Raw genomic sequence first — 19,961 nt, forward strand, 5'->3', positions numbered from 1 at the left:
TAATAGGTGGCTTACAGCTGGCCGTGATGTCACAAGGCATTAGTAATTTTGAAAACATGAAGAAAATAGGATTGAGGTCTTATAACTGTGTCAAGACATAAACGTATCATCAATTTTTAGTTGACAATGAGGCTATGGGACAATGTAGAACCAGCACAGACACTGGTGACCTGCTACAACAAAGGACTTAAGGGTAACAGGAAGCCATTTGACCCTTCAAGCCAATGCTTCACCATTCAATAAGATTGAACTAATCCAGCTGTCATCTCAGCTCCACTTTTCCATTCACACACCTTAACTCTTGACTCCCACGTCTTTCAAAAATCCACTTCACTCAGCCTTGAAGACACAGCCTTTACTATCTCCTGGGATATTCCACATGCTCTTTGCGAGGAATTGCTCCTTATCTCTGTCTTAAAATGGAGACCATTACTTCTGAAACTGTGGCCGTTGGCTTTAGTCTCCACGACATCCTCCTGGTCTACACTCTATCCAGTATCCTACCCAGCATTTTATGTGCTTCAATAATATCACCTCCCACTCTTCAAAATTCCAGTAAATAAATGTAAATAGTTAAAAGGTAAAGATACACCTTTCTTCATAAGACAAGCCCTTCGCTCCAGGAATGAGTTGAGTGATCCAGCTCAACTCAAAAAGTTGGTCACAAAGAAACAAACTCAAACTTACCTGTACGGAGAAAGATGGAGAGTCAGGATCAAAGTGGTAGTCGACCTCAGTGTCAAGCAGGTGGAGAAAGGCAGGAGAAGGGTTCTCAACATCTCCGTCACCTGATAGCAGCGCAGCAGCAGCCGAGAAGACGGCTGTGTCGTTCTCAACCTGCACAGGGTCTACCCAAGCATCTGGCTCCTTCCACTCACCAACGTCCTTTACAGGCCAAACAGTGGGCAGGGCGGTCAGGTGGTCAGGTCGGGGGTCAGTTGGCACAGCCAATCGAGTGATAGGGGGCTCCGTGGGATCGGCGGCAGGGGCAGTCGTGGCAACGGTGGGGGTGGCACCGTCTGTCCTGTTGAAAGGAGAGGCTGATGCGGTTGTAATGGCGGCATCAATGGTTGGAGGGGTAACCGTCGTGAGTGGGCTAGTTTCCAACAGAGCTTCGAGTGTAGTGGGTGGTGACACAGACGTGACCGTGGTCAAGACCTCCCCTGATGGGCCGGGGGTAGGTGCTGCCCCCTCGGTTGTGGTCGCATTCGGGGTACTGCTCTCAGCCACAGTAGTAGCCCCTGAGGACGGACTGGCTGCAGTCCGTTGTGTGGTTGGAGCAGGTGTGAGGTCCGGGGTGGTGGGCACTGTCGTTGGAGCTGGCATGGTGGGCGCAGTGGTTGACTGGCTAGTCGGATCGGCTGTGGCATTGGTCAGCACCACAGCAGAGAAGGGCACAGTGGTCGGCAATGTGGTAGTGGTCATAGTTCTGGTAGTCAGCATGGTATGTGTGTGGAGCAATATGGAAGGAATGGTTGTAGCTCCTGTTGTGAGAGCTGTGGTGGTGAGGCGGGTGGTGGTTGGAAGCACAGTAGTGTCGACACGAAGCGGCTTGGTAGCAAGGGTAGGCGGTACCACGTAGGGTCGTACAAACTGCCAGGGAAGGATCACCATTTAAATCAATCAGGATAGATAGAAAGGATGGAAAAAAATTGGAATGGAAGGAGATGCACAGATAATGGGAAGGAGGACAGCAAGAGACAGAAAATAATTCATTATTTTTGATTTGGAATCAATTTTAAAACAGAAATGTATTTTTTCTCAAAATCACATTGAATTATTGCAGCGAGGCCATTCTTTGCAAAATCTCTTTAAAGGAACTGTACGCTTTGGTTCAGGCCTAACTAAGGCGTTTGAAGCTGAAATGTTTATCAGCCACATTTTCCAGCAGTTTTACAAATTATAATTTGAAAAAGTACTTTGAATTTAGAAAGATAGTGAGTGAGTAGTGCTACACTCTACATTGGCATGGATGGGGTGAAGCATGGACACTTCATAGTTTCCTAGAAACACTCGGGAGAGGTGTGCGAGGTGATGTCATTTCCTTTCTGAGTGACTCTTGAAAGCAAAATTAACTTTTAACTGATCCTATTCAGAGAGTCACTGGACTTCAAGGAACTCTGCCCTGGTGGTCTTAGTTTTGGCGAACAGTTCCTTCAATATAGAGAATAGCTCATAAATTCAAGGCCAGATGTATTTAACATGAAAGCAGTTCACCCAAGAAAGTGATTGATTTGCTTTTTGAGATGCAGCTTTGCAGGAAAGAATTGCCTATGAGGTAAATGCGTGCATTCTAACATCATACTTGGAGAAAAGGAGGTAAATTACCACAAGAATTTCACGTGTTCTTTCCCTGCTAATGAAAACCTTCCATGTATCAACTTATTCTCAATTTTCCCTTTACAGCCTCCTTCATACCTTCCTTATAACCCCCTTGTGGTCCACTATTGCAAGCTGCATTCTTTAAGAATGCTTCAATTTTACCCATTATAAATTTATGTCTGATCCTGCTACCTTCTGAGACACCAGTTAATGTCTGTGGAAGAGTTAATGTTGTGTTTTTGCTCTTTTGAAGGAGCTTGGTCATTGATGTGAACTGTGGTACCTTATTTTTGTTCTGATATTGTATCCAAACATTGGTAATACTTCATTCTACTAGGATGCTGTGTGCTCAAAAATAAAGGAGTGAAATGCTTGCCAAATGAGTTCTTTCAATATACTTGAAAACTCCAAGAGGGCCATGGCATTCAAGTTACCTCAAAAAAGTCCAAACTGTTGGGCTGAGAGCTGTTTAGGAATTAAGCTGCACCATCTGAACTGCTCAATCAGACATCTGGAGCGCTAATGTACCTTTGATGTTCCACACAGTAATGTGACAGAAATAGTAAAAGCATCAGTACGCTGCAAGTACATCACTGTAGAGTGTTTACAAACCCACTAATAGGAAGAGCCTTTCAAGGCTTTGAAAGGGGTGGGGTGTACACTTTGAAGATGGTTACAGTTACAAACTCCAGCACAGTTTCCGTTCTTGTTTTATACAATTAACTCCAGTCAGCATTCTGCTCGATGGATAGCAGGAAACCCATCATCCTCACGCTGCTCATTAACCTTCGCCTGTCACCTGTTGATGGATGAGCTCCCACGTTGCCGGGTCATTCAACACGACCACCCAGAAACACCAACTGGCATCCTGCCACCAGGCCATAAAGCAGACACCACGGAATGTGAGCACCACAGAATTCTTTAAACAAGAGGCACCTGCCTGTATATACACACACAAGCACACACACACACACACACACACACACAGCAGAGGAAGGATAAGGAGGGGCCTGCTAATCACCAGATCCCTGGGTTTTCAACTCCAGGTCTTCAGCCGCATATAGTCATGGAGACACACCAACAGGTTTCTAGCTCCACATTTTCTGCATCGTTCTACAAACAGTTCTCAAATATCCAACAGCCAAAGGGGGGCGGCATGGTGGCTCAGTGGTTAGCACTGCTGCCTCACAGCACCAGGGACCTGGGTTTGATTCCAACCTCGGGTGACTGTCTGTGTGGAGTTTGTACATTCTCCCTGTGTCTGTGTGGGTTTCCTCCAGGTTCTCCGGTTTCCTGCTACAGTCCCAAGATGTACAGGTCAGGTCAATTGGCCATGCTAAATTGCCCTGAGCATTAGGTGTATTAGTCAAAGGGAAATGGGTCTGGGTGGATTACTCTTCGGAGAGTCAGTGTGGACTCGTTGAGCCAAATGGCCTGCTCCCACACTATAGGAAATCTAATCTAATCTAAATTTAAATCAAAACGTCCATTTACAATGTTAGCTCAGTTGGCTTGATGGCTGGCGAGTGGTTCAGACTAATGTCAAGAGTATGGTTTCGATGCCTTGTCTGGCCGAGTTGGAGCAGGGACTTGGCTTCTCACCCCGGCCTATGGCTGATGTGGAGGGGTGCTCCTCAGGACAGTCCTATCCTGTTACAACAGACAGGCCTGTGATCCCTCATGGACTACAGCTATTAACAACCTCATGAATCCCAAAGTTTAATTCATTCAAACAAAGCAAGAGCAGGTGGTAATTCAATGCCCTGAATTTGTTCTGCTGTTCCAATTATATAACAGAAATCTATCAAACATGAATTTCAAGATTTTCAATTGCTTCAGCCTCAACAGGGAAATGGGTTCTAGCTTCCAATGCATGAGGAAGACCGACCTACATCTGGCTTTAAGGTTATGTGTCCATGCATTGGCCTCCTATTGGAATCACATTACATCCCGCAATGAGAACACCCCATAACCTTCTAAACTTGAGAAGAAAACAAGCCTGGTCCTCACAACTTAACATTACTTGGCCTACACAGGGTAACAGATCCATTCCGTCATTCATGCCGAGAACTGAACACTGGGAGGTAGTGACCAAGCTCTGTTGGTAGTATTCCTGCCTCAGAGCCAGCAGCTCCAGGTTCAATTCCCAGTGCAGGACATGTTACCCCATTAGCAGGATTCATAGAGTGGTTCACCAGGACGATAACCAGCCTGTTCATCCTTCCAAAACCTCCACGCTATTCCCCGTCACTGGGGAAACGTGCATGAAGACATGAAACAAACAAACAAAAATGCAGGAGACAATCAGCAACTTTCACTGCAGCACACTGCTCTTAAGTCCTAGATTCAAATTACCTTTTATCTGCAGATTCTCTCTCTTGCCCTCCACTGGTGATGCATTCATTCCCTGGTGATGCCTCCAAATGATCATCCATGAATGAACTTCAACTGGGAGTATTCCACTATCATTGGTCATTACAGACAAATATGAAGCGGAAGTGGGTACTGCAGATGCTGGAGATTAGAGTCAAGGGTAGAGTGGTGCTGGAAAAGCACAGCAGGTCTGGCAGCATCCAAGCAGCAGGAAAATCGATATTTCGGGCAAAAGCCCTTCATCAAGAAGGAGGGCTTTTGCCCGAAATGTCGATTTTCCTGCTACTTGGATGCTGCCAGACCTGCTGTGCTTTTCCAGCACCACTCTAATCTTGATAGAAAAACACTACTCTGTCATCATCAAGTAGGCACACAGATTTCGAGTAGGGGGTCACCGATGGGTGACGGAGTTGGAACACGTGGTGATTTTTCCCTCTCGAACCCGGAAGAGTGACCAATCCTTACCAACTCGACACTTACATTCTCATTAAAAATGATCACCTCATCCTCACAGGTGGTGTTGTGGGTGCAGTGATGCTGAAGCACGCACCAATTACAACCCCATTGACTGCTCACACATCCACGGCACCTAGACAGGCAGCAGGAAGAGAAAGAGAAACATAGTCAGTGTTGGTGGCAGGGAGACTCTGAGAAACCGGGGCTCTCACCCTGCTGAGAATTCCTGCACAGTTACCACTGGACAGAAGTAATGAAAAACACATCTGAAAATTTCAAATGCTTCTGACTGTTCGGAAAACAAACACGAGATCTCTGCATCCTTTAAATACCAAACCAACATTTCAGAATTTCTTGGCAGCTGGTTTGCTTTGGTCTCTAAGCTCACCCTGTGGATTTACAAAATGGAAAATGCTAGAATTTCACAGCAGTTTGATTAATAAATTCAGGCTGTAATGAGAAACGCAGTTAATAAACAACACTGACCCATTGCACACCGTAACACCATCTACAAAATGGACACTGAACGCTATAAAGCATTGCTAATGCAGTAAATCTTCCCGATGTGCTCCACAGGAGAACGAGATAGCAGAATCTGACACCATGCCACTTGAGTAGTTATTGGATCATAAGACCAGCAAAAGTAGGAGCAGGGGTATTTCATTGAGCCACACAAACTGGCCCCAGTACACCACAGGTCTCAGATGAGATGCTCTAGGTCTCAGATACATCAGACAATGAAAAGCTCAATCCAGGTCATAGAGCCATAGAGGACAGAAACAGACCCCTCGGTCCAACCAGTCCTTGCCAACCATTATCCCAATCTAAACTAGTCCCGCCTGCTTGCACTTGGCCCATATCCCTCCAAACATTTCTTCTTCATTTCTTATTCTTACCTAAGTGTCTTTTAAACATTGTAACTGCACCTGCATCCACCACTTCCTCTGGAAGTTCATTCCACACAAAAACCACACTCTGTTTAAACAAAGTTACCCCTCCTGCCTTTTTTAAGTCTTTCTCCTCTCACCATAAAAACATGTCCCCTAGTCTTGAAATTCCCCTCACCCCAGGAGAAAGGCACCTGCCATTCACCTTAACTATACACTTTATGATTTGATAACCCTCTTTAAGGTCACACCTCAACATCCTACGCTCCAGTGAAAGAAGTCGCAGCACATCCAGCCTCCTTTTAACTCAAGCCCTGGCAGTATCATAATAGAGGAAAAGTAGGCAGAGAGATTTAGGGAAGAAATTCCAAAGCTTAAGACCTGGGTAGCCTAGAAAGCCTGGCTGCCACTAACGAGGGAAAGAGTCGATGACTAGAGGTATTTCGGCAGGATAATGGACTAAAGGAGATGACAAGGCAAAGCCATGGGAGGAGGTGCAGGGGTGTCCTTCACTCTGAGACCCATCTCCACTTATCTTTTCCCTCCTTTTCGCCTGCCTATCTCCAGTTCTGAAGAAGGGACCAAAAAAAGGCTGACTGCTTTCTCTCCACAGATGACGCCAGATGTGCAGAGTTTCTCCAGCAATTTCTGTTTTTGTTTTGGAATGAAAAAAGAAAAGAGGGTTGGCTTTGGACTGAGTCTCTGGGGATGAGCTCCATAATTGTGCCACTCTTCAAGAGGTTTGGTAACATCAGCAATAACGCTTTGTGCACCAGAGAATATCTGACATTAAATATGAACATACTTTATAAATATAACCTCGACAGGCAAGTGTACTGAGGCATAGCAGGCATAGTCTTGAATTAAACCAATCCGTATCGTACGTTATGTGGAACTGTTATCGAATGTATTTTCACACATTTTATGAATAAATACATCTTTGGAAAAAATAACAAAGGAATGAAATCAAGATGATTTTATTGGTAGCATGGCATCAGATTCGACCCAACAGAACCAAACACTGAATCAACATTGGATTTACTTTTAAAAGGACAACATTGCAGATGCTGGAAATATGGGGGGAAAAAAAAAGACAACGTTCTGGAGGAAGATGACACCAAAATTAGAGGTGTAGTGGACAGCGAAGAGGATTACCTCAGATTACAACAGGATCTCGACCAGATGGGCCAATGGGCTGAGAAGTGGCAGATGGAGTTTAATTCAGATAAATGCGAGGTGCTGCATTTTGGGAAAGCAAATCTTAGCAGGACTTATACACTTAATGACAAGGTTCTAGGGAGTGTTGCTGAACAAAGAGACCTTGGAGTGCAGGTTCATAGCTCCTTGAAAGTGGAGTCGCAGGTAGATAGGAGAGTGAAGGCGGCGTTTGGTATGCTTTCCTTTATTGGTCAGAGTATTGAGTACAGGAGTTTGGAGGTCATGTTGCGGCTGTACAGGGCATTGGTTAGGCCACTGTTGGAATATTGCATGCAATTCTGGTCTCCGTCCTATCAGAAAGATGTTGTGAAACTTGAAAGGGTTCAGAAAAGATTTACAAGGATGTTGCCAGGGTTGGAGGATCTGAGCTACAGGGAGAGGCTGAACAGGCTGGGGCTGTTTTCCTGGAGCGTCGGAGGCTGAGGGGTGACCTTATAGAGGCTTATAAAATTATGAGGGGCATGGATAGGATAAACAGACAAAGTCTTTTCCTTGGGGTTGGGAGTCCAGAACTAGAGGGCATAGGTTTAGGGTGAGAGGGGAAAGATATAAAAGAGACCGAAGGGGCAACTTTTTCATGCAGAGGGTGGTACATGTATGGAATGAGCTGTCAGAGGATGTGGTGGAGGCTGATACAATTACAACATTTAAGAGGCATTTGGATGGGTATATGAATAGGAAGGGTTTGGAGGGATATGGGCTGGGCACTGGCAAGTGGGACTAGACTGGGTTGTGATATCTGGTTGGCATTGATGGGTTGGACCGTAGGGTTTGTTTCCATGCTGTACATCTCTATGACTCTACAACTCAGCAGTCCAATAGCTTGTGAAGAGAGAAACAGTTAAATGTTTCAAATCCTTTATGTGTCTACTTCAAAACTGAATGGAGCTTATCCAGTTTTCAGATTTCCCTTTTTATATTGGATTCTTGTTTGTCACCTTGATTTTCTTTTGCTTGGAAAAAAACAGTGAAATCACTTACGGAAAATTTCTGGAGAGCTGCTGGACTGCAGCACAGTCATAGAAGGTGAATCGCTCTGCTGTCAGTATGATGTTAAAGAACATTATTTTTAATCTGACAGTCACATGATCTGTAAAGGAGATTACAGCAGAGATCAGAACTTTCTTCCCACAGACCACATTCATCAGTAATCAAGGGAAAGAGTGATAAACTCAACTAATACCAACTGCAAGAAGCCAGCATCCAGGAATCGTCGTCTTTGTCTAGTGGCAACATGTTAGACTCCAGAAACACAGGGAAACAAACAGAGAGCGAGAGCGAGAGAGGCGGGAGTGGGGGGGGGGGAAAGAGAGAGAGAGAGAGAGAGAGAGAGAGAGAGAGAGAGAGAGAGAGAGAGAGAGAGAGAGACAGACAGACAGACAGACAGACAGGGAGGAAGAGAAAGAGAGAGAGGGGAAGAGAAAGAGAGAGAGAGGGGGGGGGGAAGAGAAAGAGAGAGAGAGAGAGAGAGAGAGAGAGAGAGAGAGAGAGATCAACAAAGAAACAGGCAGAGTGATAGACACAGAGCAGATAGACAGACAGACAGACAGGTATAGAAAGACAGAGTTTTACGTTGGTGGATGCGGTAGACAGAGGGAGAAAACACAATTTAAAAAATTGAGCACAGCATTTACACTGACTTTTCAATATAGCATCAGAGTGCTCCACTGTCAAATTTATCAACTGCCCTCTGGAGCTGGCCATACAAATCTCAAGGCACTGAACAAGACAGGAAGAATATGACCGGAATTGGGGCCAATCTTTAATCACCCGAGCGGATGATCTGGTGATTTACACATCGCTTCCTGGCAGAGTTTGTCATGCCCAAATCGGCTGCTATATTCCGTGCATTACCAGAGGTACGACCTTTCGAGATGCTGCTGTCATGACTTTATAGCACATTGGGAGGTCTTCAAAGCATGAAAGCACAACAGAATTGTAAACCTTTCTTTCCTTCAAGGAACGACAATCATTTAAAAATCAACCAAACATTTTAGCAGTGCCTGGCTATTTAGTGGGAATTAATTACCTTTCCCTAAACCCCAGTATTAGTTCATTTTCTGGAGCTGTTCATGAAATGTAACCAGAGGAGTGCTGTCTGTGGATGAGTCTGCTCTAACTGACGCCAACACTAATACCGCACCATCCTATAAAAGGTAAGCCTGTTGGAATATCTGTGTAAGAACCAGTAACATCCACAATCCTTCATCTTCCCTCAAAATACAGCTTGTATAAAAGTGTCTCTCTCACAGGCACCATCAATTAACCCCTCTAATAACTAAATCTCAGTATTTTGTGTGTGTATGTGTGTGTGTGTGTGTGTCTATGTCTATGTCTGTGTGCGTGCCTGTCTGTGTGCGTGCGTGCGTGTCTGTCTGTCTGTGTCTCTGGAACAAGAGCATGTGAACTTCCTCAAAAAGTTTCACAAATCTCTGTTGTAAAAGTCTGGAGAAACGCCTCTTATAGTATTTCGCTCATTCAGATACCCATCAATCAATGCACCACTAATCACTCTAACTTGGACACTAATCACACGAAAGCTCAAGCAGAGAATGCTGGCACTGTCCCACTGCAATCTTACAACAGGTAATACCAAAGTCAAAGTACAATTATTGGTAATCAGATCCCTATCGCCTGAGACACACCTGTTCCTGGTTTTGTCGGTGGAAGTTGCTGGACGTTGGGGGTCCAACACACCACACCTCTCTCCGTAATGACTGCAGGGCTGGAGTAATCATCGAATAGACAGGTGTAAGACTCACCCTCAGCAAGAACAGGCAAGTCAGCGACATTCACAAATACCTAGGGACAAGGCAGAAAAATTACTTGAGTAAAGAAGAACATCCCTCGAGGTCATGATTTGGATGGCAATCACTGCTCAGCGACATGTTGATATTTGCTTTCTTCGTAACATAGAGCACCCTGAGTGGAACGAGGTCAGCCAGTTGGACCTCATAGAATAGGAGTTCCCTGATTGCGGCTGCTAAGACCAGAAGACATAGGGGAAGAAATTAGGCGATTCAGCCCATTAAGTCTGCTCTGCCATTCAATCATGGCTGATTGGCATTGAGAAACCTTTCTCCCTGTAACTCTTCATACTCAAAAACCTATCTATCTCAGTCTTAAATATACTCAATAATCTGGCCTCCACAGCCTTCTGTGGCAACGAATTCCATAGATCCACCACTCTCTGGATCAAGACGTTTCCCCTCATTTCCATTCTAAAACGTCTTCCCTTTACTCTAAGGCTGTGCCCGTTAGTCCTCATCTCTCCTACCAATGCAAACATCTTCCCAACATCTACAGTGTCCAGGTTATTCATACAGAATTCATACAGTATTCTGTATGTTTCAATTAGATCCCCCCTCATCCTTCTAAACTCCATTGAGCATAATCTGGTCCAATCAGCGAGCCCTGGCTGATAGATGTAAACAAGAGTGTCAGAGGTTCTGTTCACTTTGAGAGATGGCTCTGAGGAAGCTGACTAAAGGCTTTTGCCTGAAATGTCGATTTTCCTGCTCCTCAGATGCTGTCCAAGCTGCTGTGCTTTTCCAGCACCACACTCTCGACTCTGAGGAAGCTGGAGCAGTGACAAGGTGTATGCATGTGTAAATAAAGGGTGACTTGGTGACAGGATACCAGCCCCTGTTGAGTTATTTCAATGAGTTCAAAACATATCACAGAGTGCAGGAGTTTTACTGATTAGCAATGTGGAAGAATACAGAAGCTGATCATTGGTTTACTGTCAGGTTTGTTTCCAATCAGAAACAATTGGAGAATGGGAGGGAAATGGGGAAACCAAAGTTTTAGAAGTAATATTTGAGTAACGTAATATGGTGGACAAGCAAAACCAAAATATGACAACAAAGATGAAGACGACCATACCCTAAAGGGTAAGCTTGCCTGAAGCTTCATTAGTGATGGAGAAATGCTTACTACATGACCTGACACAGACAAGGCCGACTTGGCTGAAGTAGTTAACTGGGAAGTGAAATAACTCCTTATTCAAGGAGTGTTGGTATGGGCTTTGAAAAACAGCCTTAACGTATCCAAAAATCAATCTACTAGAGCAGGATGATGATGGATGATGTCAATAGTCTCAATTTCTTCTGCCCAATGCCATTAAGTCTAAATTAGAGATGGTTGGGCCCTTACAAAATTATATTTATAGTGATGAGTGATGGGCCAGATGTATAATAACCTGGAATTAACTGAAGATAGTCCAAAACTTTGTTAAGGTCCCTATTAAAGATCCTATGCTCCACATATTTCGCGATCCCATTTTGCTGTTTAACAGTGAAATGTGGTTAAGCAGACTGTCCACGTGGGGAATTAGGGCCTTGGGTCAATGGACAATTGACAAACAACTGACAGACCTACACCTTTTTCCTCACAAGTTATGATGTCTAAATTTTTTCAGGACCGTGTGCGGAGGAGACTTTGAACAGACTCAGTCAGCGTTATGCCTAATCCTACTCTTGTTCTCATTTCCCCCATCACCAAGGAACTTGACCAGGTGGATGCTCAAGAAGATCTGCTATTGACTGTATCCTGACATTCCCATCCACTCTCTCACTCACCTGTTTTTGCTCCTGTCTGCTGATATTAGCTGGGATCAGAGTCTGCACACTCAGACACTGTCGGCCTTCCTCATAGCTCCAGAGCCACTGAACACCTTCCTCCGCCCTTTCGCACTCTGACCTCCGACAGCACCTATTGGCAGAAAGGCAGGCTGTATCAACACCAGGCAGTACATTCAACTTGAGCCAATAAGTTGCTCAAGCATCAACAGTGAGGAGTGTAAAGTTCTCTTCAAACGAATGAATTTATTCAAGTTTGTGAAGTAATTGATAAGCTCCAACAGAGCTCAGTGAATTATTGCTGAATCTTTCAGCTTCTAACCCAGTATTCAAAACAGCACATCACCAATATATTCAAGAGCTCCAAAGGTAAATTCCATACTGCTGCAGCTTACTAGCCATCCCATTTCACGAGACAATCTCGCAGAATTCCGACCTTGCCGTTCAAGGCAGTGATCGAAGTGACCATGAGAGGAATTCACTTGGTGGATAACAGAGCAGAGAGTTCTGCACAAGAAGCTAGAAGTCATGGATTTGACCAACTGGCCACATTCCAGACTTAACAATTTCATCAACTTCACTGAACTCATCCAGAACACGTTTAAAAAAATGTCTGTCCTTTCTCCCAGGTAAATTAAAGAATTTACGTACTATTGGATTAATTTTATAAATCTGTCCTTTTCCTACTGGGAACACTTATAAGAGGGAAGGATTCCAAATAATGGGGGTATAATGCTGAATTTCTGACTTACATCCCTGGCGTCTGAAGCTTCACTGTTGGAATTCATAAAATGCCCTCTTGCCTATCGCAATTTGCATCATCCTTCAACCCGTGACATTTGTTCAATTGCAAGAGCCATCGTAGATCATCGATACTTTGTGAAACATGCACCATTCCAAAGGTCTTTCTATAGTTATCAACTTCTTAACGATAAAAGCTAACTGAGCTTCGTTTTGCTAAAATTTAATCCCACCTTTTATTTCACAGGGGATTAGAAATCATTCTGACCTCCAAATCTCACAGAAGTTTCATTCATTTTTTTTTGGTTCCTCTGTGTTCATAGTCCAATTTGAATAAACTGTTCACGTCTTTGCTTGTTCTTTTCAATATTTTAATATATTGGGTCTCATTCCTTCTGATGTGTCATTGAAAATAAAAAGATTCCCCTTAAAAGAAGTTTATAAAATCATGAGGGGCATGGATAAATAAACAAGGTGAACATGGTAAATAGACAAGGTATTTTCCCTGGGGTGGGGGAGTCCAAAAGTAGAGGGCATAGGTTTAAGGTGAGAGGGGAAAGATTGAAAAGGGACCTAAGAGGCAACCTTTTCACTCAGAGGGTGGTGCGTGTATGGGGTGAGCTGCCAGAGGAAGTGTAGAAGCTGGTATAATGGCAGCATTTAAAAGGCACCTGGATGGTAAGTGAATAGGAAAGATTTAGAGGGATATGGGCCAGGTGTTGGCATATGGGACTAGATTAATTTTAGGATATCTGGTCAGCATGGACAAGTTGGAGTCTGTTTCTGTGCTGTCCATCTCTATGACTCTAAGACAACACCTGCAATTTGGACTCTTAAGTCTGATGACTTAGTGATTTACCAGACCACTTTGAATCATAAAGCATCATAAACTGCACACAGTTCCAAACATGGTCCCATTACTATATAAAAAATGACTTTTAAAAAAGCTTTAATTTATCGTCACACAATCTCGACTTATATCCCAATGCTTGAAGATCTGTATTAATTGGATATTTTCAGTGAATGATGAATTATAATATTAAAATGCATTCCCAGTTTTGCTAATGCTCCTAACGTGTACCTGTGCATCAGGTTTTGCATTTACCATGACATTTATTTTAATTAAAATCCATCTTCCACTCCCTGACCAATGCACTTAGCTCATGAAATCACAGTGCTAATGGGGTCTCTCATATTCCTCACATGGCCACCTGTTTGGCAACATTAGCAACTTGTGGAATTTTACAAGAAACATTCCTTCCCATATCATTTTTATGGCAAGTGGGAACAGCAGAAGGCAAGTGCTCCAAGACAAAGTGAAAGTTAGATCTAAAACTGCAATGTTTCACCAAGAGCAAGGCTAGGATGTGCCACTGCAACTCTCAGTTAGAGAAGCAGTGATTATTTGAGTTGATTTATTACTTCAGTACACGTGACAAAATGTTGCCTTATGTGCTTTACAGGCCAATCATGGTAAGCAAGCGGATCAGGGTAACAGACTAGAATGCAGGATACAGTGTTACAGCTGACAAGATGATGCAGAGAGGGACCGACATTAACATTAAATAGGTCCATTCAAAAGTGCGATAACATTAAGGAAGAAGCTGTTCTTGAACCTGTTGGACATGTATACAAACTTTTATATCTTCTGCCTGATGGAAGAGGGTGGAAGAAAGTATAACCAGGGCGGGAGGGGTCATTAATTATTTTGGTTGCTTCCCTGAGGCAGTGAGAAGTATAGATGGGGTCAATGGATGGGAGTGGGACAAAGGGGAGGTTTTATTGCCAGCTAATGTCAGCATCCTTGCAAAGTAAAGTCTCGTGCTAAACATTTATGATTATATATTGTTACAATTAGTGGCAGGGAGCCTTACCATTTCCAGGATGGTGCCCTCATTTTGTTGGTCTGTGTCTATTAGCCAGTGTCAGGCTTGAAATGAGCAACTCTGCAAATTCAGGGCTACCAGCTAAACCCTCAAACCCCACAGCTGCGTAGTGAAGGTGACGGAGTCTGAGAGACGGGATGATCGGGCCACGTTTTTTGTGACTTACCTGCCCTGAAGTATGCACCAGCCACAGTATGGATCCCTCGCTACTAGACAGGACTGACAGTCAGCGTACGCAGAACACTCACTCACTGGAAGCTTCAACACCTTAAATGAGAATCAATAAACAGTGACTCCAAACTGTTTTCCATATGTTATAGAGAATTTCCCTCGAATTAACTTCGGTCTTTGAGGGGGAAAAGGAAGAACAGTTACTCACATAGACAGGCATGATCTTCTCGGATAGGGCATTGGCTGCCCCTCCCTACCCCACAACTGACCAACAGTAACTAAAGAAGCCCATGTTTGCGTAGGTTTCCTCCGGGTGCTCCAGTTTCCTCCCACAGTCCAAAGATGTGCAGGTTAGGTGAATTGGCCATGCTAAATTGCCCGTAGTGTCAGGTGAAGGGGTAAATGTAGGGGAATGGGTCTGCGTGGATCACTCTTCGGCCCAACAAGTCCACACCGACCCTCCGAAGGGCCTGTTTGCACACTGTATCTAATCTAATCTAAAAAATCCATGGTCACTAGAATCTAGAAGGACAAGGGCAGCAGATACAGGGAAACATCATCCCATTCTGCTGACACAGCCAGCACCAATGGCTCCATAGTCATTGATGGAGGATTAGGAACCCGTGCCCTTGGTATCAAACTGCTTGAAACATGCACTTGGCTTCATTTCCAGAGACGTACCTTTAGCTGAGTTGTGACGTAAAGATGTTTCTGCTCACGGTCAAATACTAGGTCGCTGTTGACTGCTGCGTTGGGCTGGATTGTGACTGTCGCATATTGCTCTGCCTCTCCAGATGGCTTCACAAAAACCTAAGAAAACAAGTTGTTTCACTCATTGAAGTGAATTTCAACACACACAAAAGACAAGAAACAACCTTCCATTTTCATGCACAACAGGCTTCAGCAGTTAGACATTATCCACGAGTTAACTGCCATACTGCACTCTGTTTAAGATGGCCTTTGGTGAGGGAGAATGGAGGTGGTTTTTGCAGTTTAGTAAAGCTGAAAGAATGAATGGGAATTGGACACTCTCCTATCAAAGGGTAAACTAACTGCAGCTGCGTGATGCGTACGTTGTTTCAATTTTTAAGTTTATTTTTACCACTCCCTCTAGAATTCCGGCATAGCAGCCGGGGACTGAAGTTGGTCAAACTGTTACAGCGTATGGGTGCAAAAGGGGCTTCAGACAACCTCAAACCAGTCATGACCAGACACGCAGTCTCTCCGGCAATTGTTAACAGCTACTCACAGAGTCGTAGAGTCCCATAAACAGGCCTTTTGGCCCAAACTGGTCCATACTGATTAAAATATCAGAGGCAAAGATCTAGATTGATTTTATCCTTTTTTAAAATTATTTATTCATGGAATGTGAGCATTGCTGATGAGGTCATCATTTGTGGCCCATCTCTAATTGCCCCACTGAGAATGTGCATAGGGTATAAGCAGGTAGGGAAAGAGTTAAGTTCTGAGTTTTGTGAAAAAGAGGTTCAGCTGAACATGACTCATATCAGATAAGAAATTACAGTTAACACTGGGGTGCTGGAGGCAAGGGTAATGGATTAACAAGGTAGAAAAGCAATCATTATGTAGAGCTATTCAACAAGATGAGCTGGCATCCAGTATGTAACATCAGTTAACAAGGTGAAAGTATTTATTATGTGAAGTCAGTTATTCATTGTGTAACAGCAGATGGCTTAATATTTACTATGGATGCTCACTGATTGTAACAGTTACAATATTAATATGTACGTTGCCTTATCTGGATGCTCCTCACTGTAAAATGACTATAGAGTTCATTGAGAAACTACTGTTGCGGAGAAGACTGTGAACTCATGTCTCTGTGCACATGGGTGGTCGTTCCCTCTCCCTCCTGGGCCCGGAATAAAGGTGAAGGAGGTAAAACTATACTGTGTCTGAGTGTTCTGCTTTGTCTGAGGGGGAATGGGACGACACCATTAGAAGGTGGTGATGACCTGTGGTGTGTATGGAGGTTGGCATAGTGACATTCGATGGGGAGGCCAGGAATTTTCATCCAGTGCTGGTAATGGAATGGCCATATACTACCACTTCAAAATAGTGAAAGATCTGGAGGGAATCTGGCAGCTGGTAGAATCCTGAGCTACAGTGCAGGATGTGCTAAAAACCACACGTTGTGATCCTGACACCATCACGGCAGAGATTAGTTAAACTCAGCATAAAGAGGCATTGAACAGAAACTTTCTGGTTTGCGTGATTTAATTATAACCCGCCTTCAGCACCCAAGCTATTAGAGAGACTATTCATTGAATATTTTCTTAGAGTGTGTTATCGAATAATTGGAAACATTAAGATGGACTGTAAGCCATTTAATTCCACACCATCTTCCCCATCAATCCTCCTTCTAAAACATATACTCTAGTTTGACATAGATGGACACTTTTTCAGCAGATGTAGCTGAGAAAGAGTGACCGAATCCATCTCAACAAACAGCTTGTTTGAGCTATGGGGAAGGGCCACAAATTTCAAAACACCCTGAACAGTGTAGGCCCTACAACAGGGCAGTCAAAGCTGAAGGTTGCTTCAGGCTAGTTATCTTTGACAGTGAATCTAAGACACTGACAGAGACGTGATATTCTGCAAACTGTTTAATCTGTCCAAGACAATTGGTCATCTGCAATCTCCTATAAGCACATAGGATCACAGAATCCCTGCAGTATGGAAGCAGGCCATTTGACCTATCTAATGACACCGGCCCTCTGAACAGCAGCCCACCCAGAAACACCCTACTATCCTATCCCTGCATTTTCCATGACTAATCCACCTAGTCTGCACATCCCTGGACACTATGGACAATTCAGCATGGTTAATCCACCTAACCTGCATACCTTTGAACTGTGAGAGGTAACCAAAGCACCCAGAGGAAACCAGAGAATCCGGTGGACACCCACACAAGCACAAGGAGAATGTGCAAACTCCATACAATTGCCCGAGGCTGGAATCGAACCAGGGTCCCTGGTGCTTGAGGCAGCAATGCACACTGAGTCACTGTGCCACCCTCCCTGTGGAGCAGCAGCAAGATCACAAAGCAAGCTGTATGGAGTGATTCTGTTATTTTTCCAGATGCAATGTGCCAAATAATTCTGCTAACCCAACCATGGTAAGGAGTATCACAGATTTCCAAAAAATCTACAAACAATCCAGGAACATGTGACACTCCTGCTCACACCTTCCCTACAATCCTTACCGAAATCAGGTTTTCACGCAGAGGGTGGTACATGTATGGAGTGAGCTGCCAGAGGAAGTGGTGGAAGCTAGTACAATTGCAACATTTAAAAGGCATCTAGATGGGTATATGAATAGGAGGGGCTTGGAGGGATATGGACCAGATAGTGGCAGGTGGGACTAGCTTGGGATGGAATATCTGGTCGGCACCGAAGGGTCTGTTTCCATGCTGTTCATCTCTATGACCATGTGATGTCTTGAACAAAAAACTGAAAGAACTGTGGATGCTGAAAATAAGGAACAGAAATTGCTGGAAAAGCTCAACAAGTCTGTGGAGAAAAATATTTGGGGTCCAGTTCTGAAGGGTCACTAGACCCGCTCGTTGGATGCTGCCTGAACTGCTGTGCTCTTCCAGCACCACTAATCCAGTATTTGGTTTTCAGCATCTGCAGTCATTGTTTTTACCAAAATGTTAACACTCATCTCTCTCCACAGATGCTGCCAGACCTGCTGAGTTTTCCATCAATTTCTATTTTTGTTTCATGATGTCTACACTGTTATAAGCATTTACTCCTATTGTGACTCATGTAAAACATACCACGGAAAATCCATCAGCTTTGACTCAGATTACATAGATCACAGAGCTGATCTAGCTTTGCTAATACGGTCATTAACTGTGACCCATTCAGAGTTATCTAAAATGCATCCATGTGAATTTTACAAAACAGCACCTTGCATTTACAAGGCATTGAGATAGAGGATCAGCCACGATCATATAGAATGGTACAGTAGAGTCAAAGAGCCAAATGTCCTACAAGTTTCTATGTTTGTCCGACAATGTCAATGCAATCGCAAGGCACTTCAAATCAACACGACTGGACAAAATTTGATTGCAAACCACCCCTAGCAATATTAAAGCACAAGGCATTTCCCCTTCTCTTGCTTTTCATTCCTTTGCCTTTCACCTTCAGGTTCTCTGGTTTCTGACCCTTTTGCCAGTAAGAACAGTTTCACCCCACCTATCTCCAGGTTCCTCATGATTTTGGAATTCTTCAAATCTCCCCATAACCTCCCCATCCCTGAAGTAGGAGATCTCCAGTTCTCAAACCCATCAATTCAATTGAACATCCCTCATCCAGCACACCATTCTTCTGAAACTGTTCCTCACCCCCTCCAATACTTTCACTTCCTTCCTTATGTGTGATGTCCAGAATAGAGGACAATAATCCATTTGAAGCCAAACCAATATTTATTATAGGTTCACCAGGACACACTTGCATTTGTATTCCATGCCTTGATTTTAAGTCTCAGAATCTGGTGTGCATTATTAACCACTTTCTCAAACTGCTCTGCCATCTTTAATCATTGTGCACATACATTTCCTGGTGCCTCTGTTCATGCACCACTCACACAATCATGACTTTTATTTTACATTGCCCCTCCTGCATCTCCCTACCAGGAGGAGTCACTTTCACACCTATTGGCATTCATTTTCTACCTGTCTGTGTTCTCTTGAAACTTATTTCCAATGAAACTGAATGGGCACTTGAAGAATAAACTGCCAGCACTGTCCTCTCCACATAACCCTGGATGCCTCTACTGATCAAGATTCTATCCAATTCAGCCTTAAGTACGCACAGGACTCTGCCTTCCCACACAGCTCTCTGTGTAAAGGAGTTCCTGACTTTCATGTACAAATACCTGAAGGTCCCTCTGCACTGCACCTTTCAGCAGTTTGTTCTCCATTTAAATAATATTCTTGTTTTGTTCTACCTTCCAAATTGAAGAACTTCCCATTTTCCCACATTACACTTCATTTACTAAGATTTTGTCCACTTATTTAATCTATCTAGGTCTCTCTGTACCCTGTCGGTGTCCCTCGCAAAACCCGCCTTTCCACCTACATTTGTGGTGTCTGCAAATCTGGCTACAGTACAGTCGCTTCTTTCCTCAAAGTCACTGATACATATTATAAACGGTTAGTGTTCCAGAACTGATCTCTGTAGAATTCTGCTAGTCCCAGGTCACCAGCCTGAAAAAGAATCCCTTATTCCCACTCACTGTTTCCTGCCCATTAATTACTGGGTAATTTGCCATTGGCAGCCTATTAGTCTGCTCATAGTCTA

The 19,961-nt window shown here is 43.9% G+C and overlaps 1 protein-coding gene across 6 annotated transcripts in view; it reads right to left on the reverse strand.

Moving 5' to 3' along the window:
• The window catches only part of LOC140483656 (plexin-B1-like), a 255,061-nt gene that overhangs the window by 72,111 nt on the left and 162,989 nt on the right, over positions 1–19,961 (reverse strand). For all 6 annotated transcript variants that reach the window (XM_072582003.1, XM_072582000.1, XM_072582005.1 and 3 more), the window contains 7 exons: positions 15,316–15,444; positions 14,630–14,730; positions 11,837–11,969; positions 9,902–10,058; positions 8,238–8,346; positions 5,176–5,284; positions 688–1,593 (listed from right to left, as the gene is read on the reverse strand). In XM_072582003.1, coding sequence (XP_072438104.1) covers positions 688–1,593; positions 5,176–5,284; positions 8,238–8,346; positions 9,902–10,058; positions 11,837–11,969; positions 14,630–14,730; positions 15,316–15,444 — 1,644 coding nt within the window. The remainder of the gene's footprint in view (positions 1–687; positions 1,594–5,175; positions 5,285–8,237; positions 8,347–9,901; positions 10,059–11,836; positions 11,970–14,629; positions 14,731–15,315; positions 15,445–19,961) is intronic.

Source organism: Chiloscyllium punctatum, chromosome 12, assembly GCF_047496795.1.
Source record: "Chiloscyllium punctatum isolate Juve2018m chromosome 12, sChiPun1.3, whole genome shotgun sequence".
Taxonomy (NCBI): domain Eukaryota; kingdom Metazoa; phylum Chordata; class Chondrichthyes; order Orectolobiformes; family Hemiscylliidae; genus Chiloscyllium; species Chiloscyllium punctatum.